The following is a 12,392-nucleotide window of genomic DNA, read 5'->3' on the forward strand; positions in this document are numbered from 1 at the left end:
CATTCCTAGTTTTTTTTGGTGCTCCAAATGCTGTGACTATGAACATTCTTGTGCCTGTTTCTGGGTTCCCATGAGCAAGAATTTCTCTAGGATATATACCTAAGAGTGGAATTGTTGGGTCATAGGATAATCACACCATCAGCTTGTTAGACAAGGCTGAATTGTTTCCCATAGCAGTTGTATCAATTCATTCTTGCCCTGGCTATGTTCTTCTTACTCTATGTCCCCTGCAACTCCTCATATTAGACTTTTCCACTTGCCAGTAGGTGGGCATGAAATGTCTCTCATTATGGTTAAGTTTGCATTTTCCTTCTTATGAAGGAAGTTAAGATATATGTATCTAGATTTGCCATTCTAATTCTTCTTCTATTAGAAACCTATTCATGTCCAGTTTTCTATCAGTTATTTATCTTTTTCTTTTTGATATGTAGGAGTTCTCTATATAATTTTATACTAATCCTTTATCCAGTTTATGTGTTGCAAATATCTCTGTTAATTTGTGGCTTGCCTTCTCACTCTATTTTTGGTGTCTTTGGATAAGCAGACACTCTTTTTTTTTTTTTTTTTTTTTTGCGGTATGCGGGCCTCTAGCTATTGTGGCCTCTCCCGTTGCAGAGCACAGGCTCTGGACGCGCAGACTCAGCGGCCATGGCTCACGGGCCCAGCCGCTCCGCGGCATGTGGGATCTTCCCGGACCGGGGCACAAACCCGTGTCCCCTGCATCGGCAGGCGGACTCTCAACCACTGCGCCACCAGGAAAGCCCAAGCAGACACTCTTAGTTTTAATGTAGAGAAAATTTCGGTATTTTACTTTATAGCTAGGGCTTTTTTTCTTCAAAGTGTAGCAAATCCTTTCCTCGCTTAGTAGTCATGAAGTTATTCTATATTCTAAAGTCTTCTAAGGCTTTTTATTTTGCCTTTCATAATCAGGCTTGAAATTTATTTTTTTAATATAGTGTGAAGTAGGGTCGTGGTTTCATTTTTCTATTTCTTTTTATGCCATATGGCTATCTAACTGTTTTAACACCACTTATTTAAAAACCTCATCTTTTTTCCACAAACCTGGAATGCAACCCACATGTTATTTCATTTGTCTGTGGATTTGTGGGCTTTCTATTTTGTTGCATTGATGTATTTGCATATCCCAGTACTTATATCACTTTGTCTTGATTCCTATGTCTTTATAATAATTTTGATAGATCAAGCTCTTTCATTTTGTTGTTCTGCATCAATAACTTGGTTTTCCTGGCCCTTTCAAGAAGCATTTAAGATTTTATTCTACTTGAAATCTAAAAAGTTAGCCCACCATGGTTTCATGGATGATGATATTAGACATGAAACTCCTGAGTAAGAGGCAGGGGACTTTATTAGTCATGGCACAGCAAGTGGTATGAGCATGAGATGTATGTGTCAGTGCCCCTTGCCCACAAGTCCCATAGGGGTGATGCATATGGACCTAGATAGATGCTTGCACACACAGTGGGTTGCATTATAGAGAGGACTCTGAGCTTAGGGAACTAGAATCTTTTATAGTAGGCAGTGAGCATGCCTGCTTTTTGCTCTAAAGAGAGACACTATCTTTACCTTCCCAGGCTGTTTGCTATACAAACAGCCTTGCAAAAATAGTTGAGAAAAAAGGGCCGTCCATGCCTCTACTTACAAAACGTAAAGAAACATCAAGGACCCTTGGAGAATTGTCTCACAACTGGCCCTTTGATCTTTGAGGTACATTACATGCTAAATTAAGCTTGTCATATAACACACACACATGCATACACATGACCTATTGGGAATTTGTTTTGAATTGCACTGAATCTATAGATTGAGGGAGAGCTGACTTTCTTATCATCCTGAATTCCTAATTTATGACCATGGTTTATCTGCATTTATTCAGTCTACCTTAATGTGTCTCAATAAAGTTTCCATAGAAGTCTAGCAGATCTTTTGTTTAATTTATTACTTAGTGAGATTGTATCCTATCTTGCCTCAAACTCCTGCAGCGCCTCTCTATTTTATAAAATTCTAACACTGGCCTGCAAGGCTCTTCATGATCTGGTTCCCCGTTACCTCTTTGCCTTCATCTCCTTCTATTCCCCATTTTGTTTGTTCTGTTTCAGCCACGTTGACGTCCTTGCTGTACTTTTAATATGCCAGGCACTCTTCTGCCTTAGGCCTTAGCACTGGCAATTTTCCTTTGCCCATAATGCTTTTCTCCCAGAGATATTGGCATGGCTGACTATCTCCTTCAGTCTTTGTTCACGTTACCTCCTCAACAATGCCTATCCTTACTAAAAATTACAAACTGCCTCGTATCTCCTGGCATTCTTGATTCCTCTTACCCTGCTCTGCAGTTTTCCCTTAGCATTTCTCATTGCGGTACGCGGGCCTCTCACTGTTGTGGCCTCTCCCGTTGCGGAGCACAGGCTCCGGACGCGCAGGCCCAGCGGCCATGGCTCATGGGCCCAGCAGCTCCGCCGCACGTGGGATCCTCGCGGATCGGGGCACGAACTCGTGTCCCCTGCATCGGCAGGCGGACTCTCAACCACTGTGCCACCAGGGAAGCTCAGCATTTCTCATTTTATATCCTATTAATTAATAGTACACAATACTATCCTACCAAATATCCTATTTATTTACGTATTTGTCTGTCTGTTGAATGTATTTGTCATTTATTCTTGCCTCCTGTAACTAATATTTTAGCTGCATGAAGCAAGGATCTTTTCATTTTTATTTGCTGATGAGTTTCAAGTGTGTGCAATAGTGCTACGCATATTGCAGATACTTAAGAAATATTCTTAAATAAATTAAGCAATTTTTCCTAGGTATGTCATATCTCTTGCTGCTATTATGCATGTTATTTAAAAAACTAAAGTTTCGGGCTTCCCTGGTGGCGCAGTGGTTGGGAGTCCGCCTGCTGATGCAGGGGACGCGGGTTCGTGCCCTGGTCCGGGAAGATCCCACGTGCCGCGGAGCGGCTGGGCTTGTGAGCCATGGCCGCTGAGCCTGCGCGTCCGGAGCCTGTGCTCCGCAACGGGAGAGGCCACAGCAGTGAGAGGCCCGTGTACCGCAAAAAAAAAAAAAAACTAAAGTTTCTGTATGTTTGCTGCTGACATATTGAAATGCAATTCATATTTGATGGTTATTTTTGTATTCAGAAACTTTTCTAAATGCTCTGACTCCCATAACTTATCTATAGATTTGTATTTTTTACACAGAAAACCATGGCATCTGGACATAATGATAGTTTTTTCTTCTTTTCTTTCCTTCTAATCTTTATATTTAATATTTCTTTTTCTTACTTTACTTACTTTCAGCACAATATTTCTAGAAGTTGTGACAGCAGGCATCTTGTTCTGTTTCTTGTTTTAATGGAAATGCTTTCACTGTTTTACATGATGCTTAGAGTCTGTTTAATGAAGTTTTAGGTGGTCTTAGTCTATTTAATGAAATTCTTTTAATTCCAAATTTCCTAAGAATTGCTTTTTTATTGTGAATGAATATTCAACTCTATTAGGTAATTTTGCTGCTATTGAGAAACATCATAAGTTTGTTGTCTTTTGATCTTTTAATGTGGCAAACTACATTATTGATTTCCTAATATCAAACCAACTGGCATTGCTAGGAAAAATCCCACATAGTCACGCTGTATTATCTTTTCTACACTTTGCTCAATAGGTCTGCTATTGTTTTGTTGAGATGTTTTGCATCTGTTTTTATGACAGAGATTGCCCTGTACTTTTCCTTTCTCATACCTGCCCGGTTTTGGAATCAAGCAAACAGTATTCTCATGAAATGAATTGGAGAGTACATCTCCCCCTGCTCCCATACATTTGAATAGTTTTATAAGATTAGAATAATCTGTATTTTCAATGTTTGTAAAACCTCAACATAGAAACCATCTTGGCCTGGAATTTTCTTGTGTAAATAGAGCTGCAGTGAACATTGTGGTACATGACTCTTTTTGAATTATGGTTTTCTCAGGGTATATGCCCAGTAGTGGGACTGCTGGGTCATATGGTAGTTCTATTTTTAGTTTTTTAAGGAACCTCCATACTGTTCTCCATAGTGGCTGTATCAATTTACGTTCCCACCAACAGTGCATGAAGGTTCCCTTTTCTCCACACCCTCTCCAGCATTTAATGTTTGTATTTTTTTGATGATGGCCATTCTGACTGGTGTGAGGTGATACCTCATTGTAGTTTTGATTTGCATTTCTCTAATGATTAGTGATGTTGAGCATCCTTTCATGTGTTTGTTGGCAATCTGTATGTCTTCTTTGGAGAAATGTCTATTTAGGTCTTCTGCCCATTTTTGGATTGGGTTGTTTGTTTTTTTGATATTGAGCTGCATGAGCTGCTTGTATATTTTGGAGATTAATCTTTTGTCAGTTGCTTCATTTGCAAATATTTTCTCCCATTCTGAGGGTTGTCTTTTCGTCTTGTTTATGGTTTCCTTTGCTGTGCAAAAGCTTTTAAGTTTCATTAGGTCCCATTTGTTTATTTTTGTTTTTATTTCCACTTCTCTAGGAGGTGGGTCAAAAAGGATCTTGCTGTGATTTATGTCATAGAATGTTCTGCCTATGTTTTCCTCTAAGAGTTTTATAGTATCTGGCCTTACATTTAGGTCTTTAATCCATTTTGAGTTTATTTTTGTGTATGGTGTTAGGGAGTGTTCTAATTTCATTCTTTTACATGTAGCTGTCCAGTTTTCACAGCAGCACTTATTGAAGAGGTTGTCTTTTCTCCATCGTATATTCTTGCCTCCTTTATCAAAAATAAGGTGACCATATGTGTGTGGGTTTATCTCTGAGCTTTCTCTATCCTCTTCCATTGATCTATATTTCAGTTTTTTGTGCCAGTACCATACTGCCTTGATTACTATAGCTTTGTAGTATAGTCTGAAGTCTGGGAGCCTGATTCCTCCAGCTCAGTTTTTCTTTCTCAAGATTGCTTTGACTACTCAGGGTCTTTTGTGAATTTAATTTCTTATCCTGAAATAGTGATGTGACAATTCTTCTAAGAAACATGGGATTCACTGCTTCCCAGAAGTCAGCTACATGACATTGTGTCCAGTTGGTGAGTCATGGTTTTCTTTCTTTCTCACTCATAAGAGGGCAGTATCTAAGATCTTGATCTTTGATGGGTTTTTGACAGGTTTCCACATCTCATGGCTTCAGGATGTTTTGGAAGTTCTACTATACTGGTAGTACACTTCTTATGAACAGCAGTGGAATTGCCTCAGGATAAAGAAAATAATTTTTCCCAATAAGGACTGGTAAATATTGGTATTTTTCAAAATGGTGGGACTCAATGCATTTAGCTTTGTTTGTTAGGGTTATTTAGGGATACCTTATATGAAGATATGGGAATGGATTAGATATCTATTCTTTTATGCTATCCAGGATTTAAAAAAATATATATGGGAGTAATTTTTAAAAATGAACTGTAGTTTCATACTGGAATACACAACATTAGGCACATCTGTTTTCTCTGAGATCATTCTCCTTCAGTGGAGACCCCAATGCTGTACATGTACCATGTGACTTCACTCCCCTGGCCATCAAAGAGTAGAGGTTGTGGGCTCTTGAACCATACAGGGTGAAGAAAAATTGGAATTTGGATTCAAAAATATTAGACTTGACCTCGTGAGCTGGAAAGACATATAGACATGGGAGATGAGGCTCACATTTTGGTTTGACCATCTTCTGCCATGAGTACAGTAAACGTCATCAAGATGGAAAGAAGAGGGAAGCTGAATTTAAGAGGAGCAGAGAAGAGCTAATATGTGGCTTCAGGGAGAGAGAAGGAGACTTGAGTCTTGGTACCAGTATAGTTCCTGTTTTCAGTCTTTTTGATACCAGCTGCTTTTCTTGCCCTAAGAGTATTTTAGATATTCCAATATCCTTGTAATACACCTCCTCCCCTTTTCTGGCTCAAGCTACTTTGAGTGGATTTCTGCCCTTGCTGGTTTAAAACGTTACTGTGCACATCAATTATAGAGCTGTCTTCACGGTAGTTGGATGGTCTTGGAACTATTCCCAGAGCTGTGGTTAGTAGTATCTGAAGCAGCTAAAGGGGTTCTTTATAAGGGACACATCCTGAGTATAGGCTAATGGCTGGGTCTAATGCACTTTGACAACTTGCTGCCACCACACTGCATTTTTTTCCAAATAGAAATCATAAAGAATTTTAGTGTAAATTGAACTCAGTGCTAAATAGGTTTATTGACACTTAAAGAAACCAGACAGGACTAGGAGAAAACATTTCAGAATGACATCATTAAAAACCATTAGAACCCGTATTTTTCTGCGTAGAATATTCTGATGGCTAAACCCACAGCAACATTTTTTTTTAGTTCTCCACTGTTCCTCCACAGAAGGAAATGTTCAGAATCCAGAGTATATCAATATTGAAGCAATTTCCTATGTATAAAATCTGGCTTGGCTCTGATAAAAAGAAAAGAAGAAACCAATATCAATGCCTTTTCAAGGACCTGTTTTTTTAGGGGATAGAGGCAAGGAATGTCACACAGTTTTCAAACTAGCTCTGCAGTAATTTCAAGATTTAGCTAGCTAGCTATCAAGATTAAATCAATCAATTCAGAGATCTGGAAAGTTGCTGTTATGTTAGGTCCCCGTGTGAACTCTTTGTTTTTATGTAAATTACTCTTTGAATGCCCAGAATTAGTGATTGTTTGAGCTATAAAAAGCCAATAGAGTCTATTGGTATTCTCCTTTCATTTAGGGATTCATGCATTTCTTTGAATATGTCTTGAGTTTACTCTAGATTCACCCTTGAAAGGAAATATTTCAGGGTGGTTAAAAGCACAGAGTCCAGAGCTCAAATGCTTAGGATTGACCCAGGCAAGGGGTTTGTGACCTCCCTCTGTGCCTGTTTCCTCATCAGAAAGTGAGAATAACAATAAAACCGATCACATAAGATTGCGGTCAGGAGCAAATGAGTTAACACACTTAAAGCACATAGAATAGCGCGTGGCACAAAGCAAGCGCTACAGAAGTGTTAACCTTGATTACCGTCTCTCGAGTAATTGGTGTCCTCTGTGGACATGCCCGGAAAATAGTCTGACAATCCCACCAGCATTAACTTGGAGTGCACAGTAGAGAGGCTACTCACCTTGAACCTCTTCAGCCATGTATGTTGGTATCCCCTTACACATGGCAATGATGGATTTTCCAAACTGGTCCAGGTTGTTGACTTTGTCAGGGTTGACTGTGTATATCAGGCTCTTGGGAGATGGTTTCCCTTGTCCTTTACCCTGAAGCTGAGTGTGCACAAGACAGGTGGAAAGGAGGAGAGAGAAGGAGTGCTAAGCCCAGTGGTCTGTTGGGTTGGGGGTTAGGTTCAAGGTCAACAAGGGGGTATTGCTTGGCTATAACTTTTCCATAATCAGAATGAAGAAGGACCAATTCCAGCCCTGTATATCTCAGAATTTTGTAGTGTCCCAAGGAATTTCGCTGGTTTGAAACCCCAGCTTTTCGTATAAACAGAAGTCTGAGGGTAAATTTATTCTGAAGGTTGAACCTCATTTGGTCATCTTATATTTCTTGGATTGATTTATATGATAATCAGTTTCTGAGAATGCAGTTTTCTCTACACTGTCAGTGAAAGTTACCCACTTATCAGTTATAGGGATATAAACTCAGGCTGACATTTTAAAGAATGATAGATCCCCTCTCCCCACCTACCCCAAGTAGCGCTGCCAGATAAAATACAGGACACCCAGTTAAATTTTAATTTCAGATAAATAACAGATCACTTGTAAGTATAAGTATGTCCCAAATATTGCATAGGACATACTTATGCTAAAAATTACCCATTGTTTATTTGAAATTCAAACTTAACTGGGTATCCTCTATTTTTATTTGCTACATCAAATAACCCTAACCAACTCTTTTTTTTTTTTTTTTTTTTTTTTTTTGCGGTACGCAGGCCTCTCACTGCTGTGGCTTCTCCCGTTGCGAAGCACAGCCTCAGTGGCCATGGCTCACGGGCCCAGCCACTCCGCAGCACGTGGGATCATCCCAAACCGGGGCACGAACCCGCGTCCCCTGCATCGGCAGGCGGACTCGCAACCACTGCACCACCAGGGAAGCCTCCTAACCAAGCCTTGCAGAAAAAAGTCCTTGAAGTACTGAGGGGTCCCACTGGTGTGAGCAGAGCTTTGCTCCACTAACAGTAAAGGTGAGGTGTTTTGATCGGCTTCTGTGGAGGAAGGTGTGAGCCACAGCATTTGACTGTGGTGGCAGCTCTCTCTCCTCAGGCAATTACCAATTCCTCTTTTCCTTTTTTTGCTCCACAGAACAACATACTGTGGTCAAGAGGGAACAGCTGTGACCTTCTCATTATTTATTGGAAATCATAAGACTTCTCCAAGTAAAAATAAAAAGACTTTTATTTTTACCTTCTTTTCCTTGACCAGCGTATCAAGGGCTTGAAAAGAGGGCATGACTGCCTTGTTCATTTTGTGCACAATGCATGACTTCTTCTTAAAGAGCCTGGTTACAGCAAAGCCCTATTAAAGAAGATGGTAGATGGTAAGGAGTTATGTTCTCCAAGGTGCTTTTCTCATCAGAAATTAGTTTCACCAGCAGAGGGAAATGGAACTCTGAGATCACGATGAACTGGGATAAAAGTGCTGGATCTGACCCTGTTTTGCAATCATATTTATTGCTAGCATGTGTAAGGATAGACCACAAACTCTTTGAGGGAGAGACTGAGTGTTGAACTTGCTTCAGGTTCTAGCCTGGGAAGAGTCCCTCAACATATGTCTGTTCTGCTGAAATAAAATTTTAAATACTATCATATTTTAATCTCCTTTGATCTTCACAACATTTCAAGGAGGCAGGTAAGACAGGAATTCGTTTTCTATTTGACCAGATGATAAAACTGAAACTATAAGGAATTGGCTTTTCTAAAGTACAAAGTTTGTTAAATATAGAGCTGGTAATTGCAGAGCTGGGTGCTCTAACAAGAAACAACTGGGTTTTTTTTTTGTTTTTTGTTTTGTTTTTACTCTCTTACTAATTAATATTGTCATTTACATTTCCTTTGGTCTTTTTGAGTTACAGATGAAATGTCAATTTCTGTCTTTTTAGAAGGAAATTGACAATAGAGTGAGATAGATTGTGCTTTGGCAGCAGTAATATTATGAAGGTCTTTTGTCTTTACTGAGGGTTTCTGCAGGTAAAGCAAAAGATGTCATATTTGTCTTATAGCCTCACAGCATAGTGGATCCTAATTACTATTCACACTGGTATGAATTTTAACTTACTGTGAGAAACTTATTAACAGCAATTATATCTAGGGAGTGAAACTGGGTGAGCAAAATAAGCATTTTTCCTTATAACTCTGTGCTTATGTGCAGTTAGAATTTACATCATTTAAAATTTTTTTATGGTTAGCAGGCAATTTTTGCTGTTGTTAAAAAAGAAATGCCATTTTGCAAAGAACAGAAATTGCATGTGGGCTACCTACATATTCATAGTCCCAGACGGAATTCCACGAGTCCCATCCATTGTTATTGTCAACATTGGCCACGTTATGTTCGTTGTTGACACTCACTGACTGCTGCCCACTTCCACCACTGTTGTTGTCGTTGACATTGATATTCTGTAATTTACAAGAAATTGACATTGATTTAATACCACATTTCTTTGCAAATGCATTTTGGTAACACACTTTAAAAAATGAGACTTACATAGTTAGCAAGGGCAGGAGTCAGAAAGATGCCAACAAGTCCAGCAAAGACAGTCTGAAATCACAAATAACATTGGTCTACTGTTAAATGGCAAAACGATGGCCTCGTCTTCTTTCTTTATCTAAGCTTATAAAAATACTTACTAACTTTACCACTCTGTTGAGTGGTCTGTCTTTTCTTCTTCTTTGGTCTTCTATGTTTTTAACCATAGGAAGTTTTAATGATAATGTTGAATTGTAGGTTAATTATAAGTAATTATGTTGATTGTTTTAGAATTTTTAATGTAGGTCTTATGAAATACCGATGAAGTGTCAGTATATTGAAAAATAAAGTTGAAAATGAATAGCATATATGGTATGAAAATGGTTTTAAGTTCTGAGAACCACATCTGAAAATGATTTAATTTAATTTTCCTATTTATTGCCCTGAATGTTTCTTCTCTTCCTAGACCCCCTAATAGCAGTAGTCTTTTTATTTAAAAATTGTTTTCAAGTAATGGATTAGTAAGCAGATTGGATATGAATGATGAGAAGCCAAGGATGGGGTGTCTGGCTGTCAAATGTGCTTAGCAGAAGGGAAGTCAATCACTGTCCCAGGACACCTGATGTAGTCATGTGTCATTGAGTACACAACGCTTGTTGTCAGAACACAGAGCTTTATGCAGGGTGCGTGATTCTGGGCGCTTATCTTCATTCCCTTTGCCTGGAACAAAATGGTTTGAGAACTGCACGAGTAATTCAAGGTAATTTAAAAAATTGGTTTGATGTTTCCCCTGATAGTTTAAGAAGGAGATTAAAAAAAATTCAGAGGTGGAAGAAATTTTAGAGATCGATTAGTACAACATAATCCTTTCACAGATGAGGAAACTGAACTTCAGAAGTTGAGTGACTTGGCCAAAGGTGTACCTTTTGCTCAAGGCAGAACCAGAAGAGAAACCAGATATGACCTGTGTCTGGAGCTCTTTTTTTTAACCTTCCTATTAGTAGAACTTATTTCTAGGGATTTCCCTGGTGGTCCAGTGGTTAAGCCTTCGCCTTCCAATGCAGGGGGTGAGGGTTTGATCCCTGGTTGGGGAGCTAAGATCCCACGTGTCTCGTGGTCAAAAAACCAAAACATAAAAATAGAACTTATTTCTAGAAAATTATTTCACACTTGCAACTCCATTATGAAGCAGAGTCTGCTGTAATATATTTTAATGTTTAGTATGCCAAAACATGAAAATGTTTACCTGACTCTAGCGCTTCTGCATCCTGTTATGAGACACACAGCACCACCAGTTACTTTGGCAGAATTTTGTGGTCCATTTGCTACACTCTTCAGCCTTTTACATGGAAACACAAGTGAGATGTTGCACTAGCTTCATGCTTCAAGTGTTTTCATGAATAAATGGCTACAGACAGGGTCCAAGGTAGAACTTTCTTAGAGATCCATTTCACAGGGGAGAATGTGACAGTAAGTCTCTTGCCAATTTGTTTTGATAATAAGCTTTTTATCTTGCCTGAACGTACTCAGAAGTTTTGGTCAAAAAGGGAATTTAAGAAGGTATGAAAAGTCGGACATTTTCTAGGGTTAGAGACTGCTTGCTCTGTGCCCAGACCTGAATCAGGAGATCTGGAAAGTAATTTTTTTAAACATAGCATAGTGTAAGATGCTCAGGCATCTGACCAATCCCAGTATAACTATCCTTCTCTATAGAGATGCTTATAAATGCCATGATTCCATGAAAAGAAAAGAGATGATGATGATGATTATTATTTTTACAAAATTTTGCATTAAAGTGATATTGTCATAAGAAGCAGACCCCCTTAGCTCAGAATATTAACAGTCTCCAGTTATAAGGGAATAAATTCAAAAGGAAATATCTACTCACTGTGAACTTCATCTTGACTTCACCAAAGCAATGAAGCCAGGCATGGACTCAGAAAAAAAGTCTTCTCATATTTATACTTGACCAGCTTACTCAAGCTAGGTGTGAACAGGTGGGGTCCAAGACTTATCTTTCTCCATTTTCCATATCTGTGCTACGTTCTGGTGTGCCAGGAAGCCTTTTGGAATATCCGTCTGGTTAGCAAGGTATTTTGACATGGAGTTGATCTGACTCACTGTTTGTTGAAGTTGAAGATATCAAAACAAAACTCAGTATGATTTATGATAACTTCTGTTCCAACTGAAGCTGTGGGTGTGGGTATTTTATATATTGATATCACTCAGATTCAGAAAAAGAATCATCCCTAAAATCAAACAAGGCAAGAAACTGTGGGCCTTGTAGATAACAGCTCCTGTAAGAATGTGGAATGGTTTCCTCTTCGTACCTTTAACCAAGCCACTGTGTTGCCTTTGCTTAGGCTAAACATGTTCTATTAGCTACTCCCACAAAACCTATAACCTTCTCTGCAATCCTGAGCTCTTTGGATGACAGGACCATACATCTAGTTAGAAAATCTGGGGCTCTCTTTGGTCTTTTTTCTAACCCTCCAGTTAGTTACTAAACCTTGTCATTTCATCTCAGTCAGAATCGATGCTCGACTCTGGCTTTGCCCACAGCTTCATTCACCTGGACTTTTACAGCACTTGTGTAACTGATCATTCTGGTCATCAGTCTCTCATATTCCAGTGCATTTCCCCCACATTTTCCCTAAGGTTGTCTTTTAAAAATACATGTATAAATAAACTGA

The 12,392-nt window shown here is 39.0% G+C and overlaps 1 protein-coding gene across 1 annotated transcript; it reads right to left on the bottom strand.

The window, feature by feature from the left end:
• Positions 1-6,350: 6,350 nt before the first annotated feature.
• GKN1 (gastrokine 1) lies at positions 6,351-11,626 on the bottom strand. The gene is made up of 6 exons (XM_067703903.1): positions 11,588-11,626; positions 9,718-9,771; positions 9,495-9,629; positions 8,422-8,532; positions 7,134-7,281; positions 6,351-6,445 (listed from the first exon to the last, which is right to left on the bottom strand). Exons 1-6 carry the CDS (start codon positions 11,597-11,599, stop codon positions 6,351-6,353), a joined length of 555 nt encoding a protein of 184 aa, XP_067560004.1. The 5' UTR covers positions 11,600-11,626.
• Positions 11,627-12,392: the final 766 nt, after the last annotated feature.

Source organism: Pseudorca crassidens, chromosome 14, assembly GCF_039906515.1.
Source record: "Pseudorca crassidens isolate mPseCra1 chromosome 14, mPseCra1.hap1, whole genome shotgun sequence".
Classification (NCBI taxonomy): domain Eukaryota; kingdom Metazoa; phylum Chordata; class Mammalia; order Artiodactyla; family Delphinidae; genus Pseudorca; species Pseudorca crassidens.

Bases quoted from the DNA above. Each gene is read 5' to 3' on its own strand.
- GKN1 (XM_067703903.1), bottom strand. The intron at 8,533-9,494 runs GTAGGTAGCCCA...CTTCTTTAATAG, and splicing joins CCGTCTGGGACTATGAATAT to GGCTTTGCTGTAACCAGGCT. The intron at 6,446-7,133 runs GTGAGTAGCCTC...TCTTTTTATCAG, and splicing joins CATGGCTGAAGAGGTTCAAG to AGCCAAGCCAGATTTTATAC.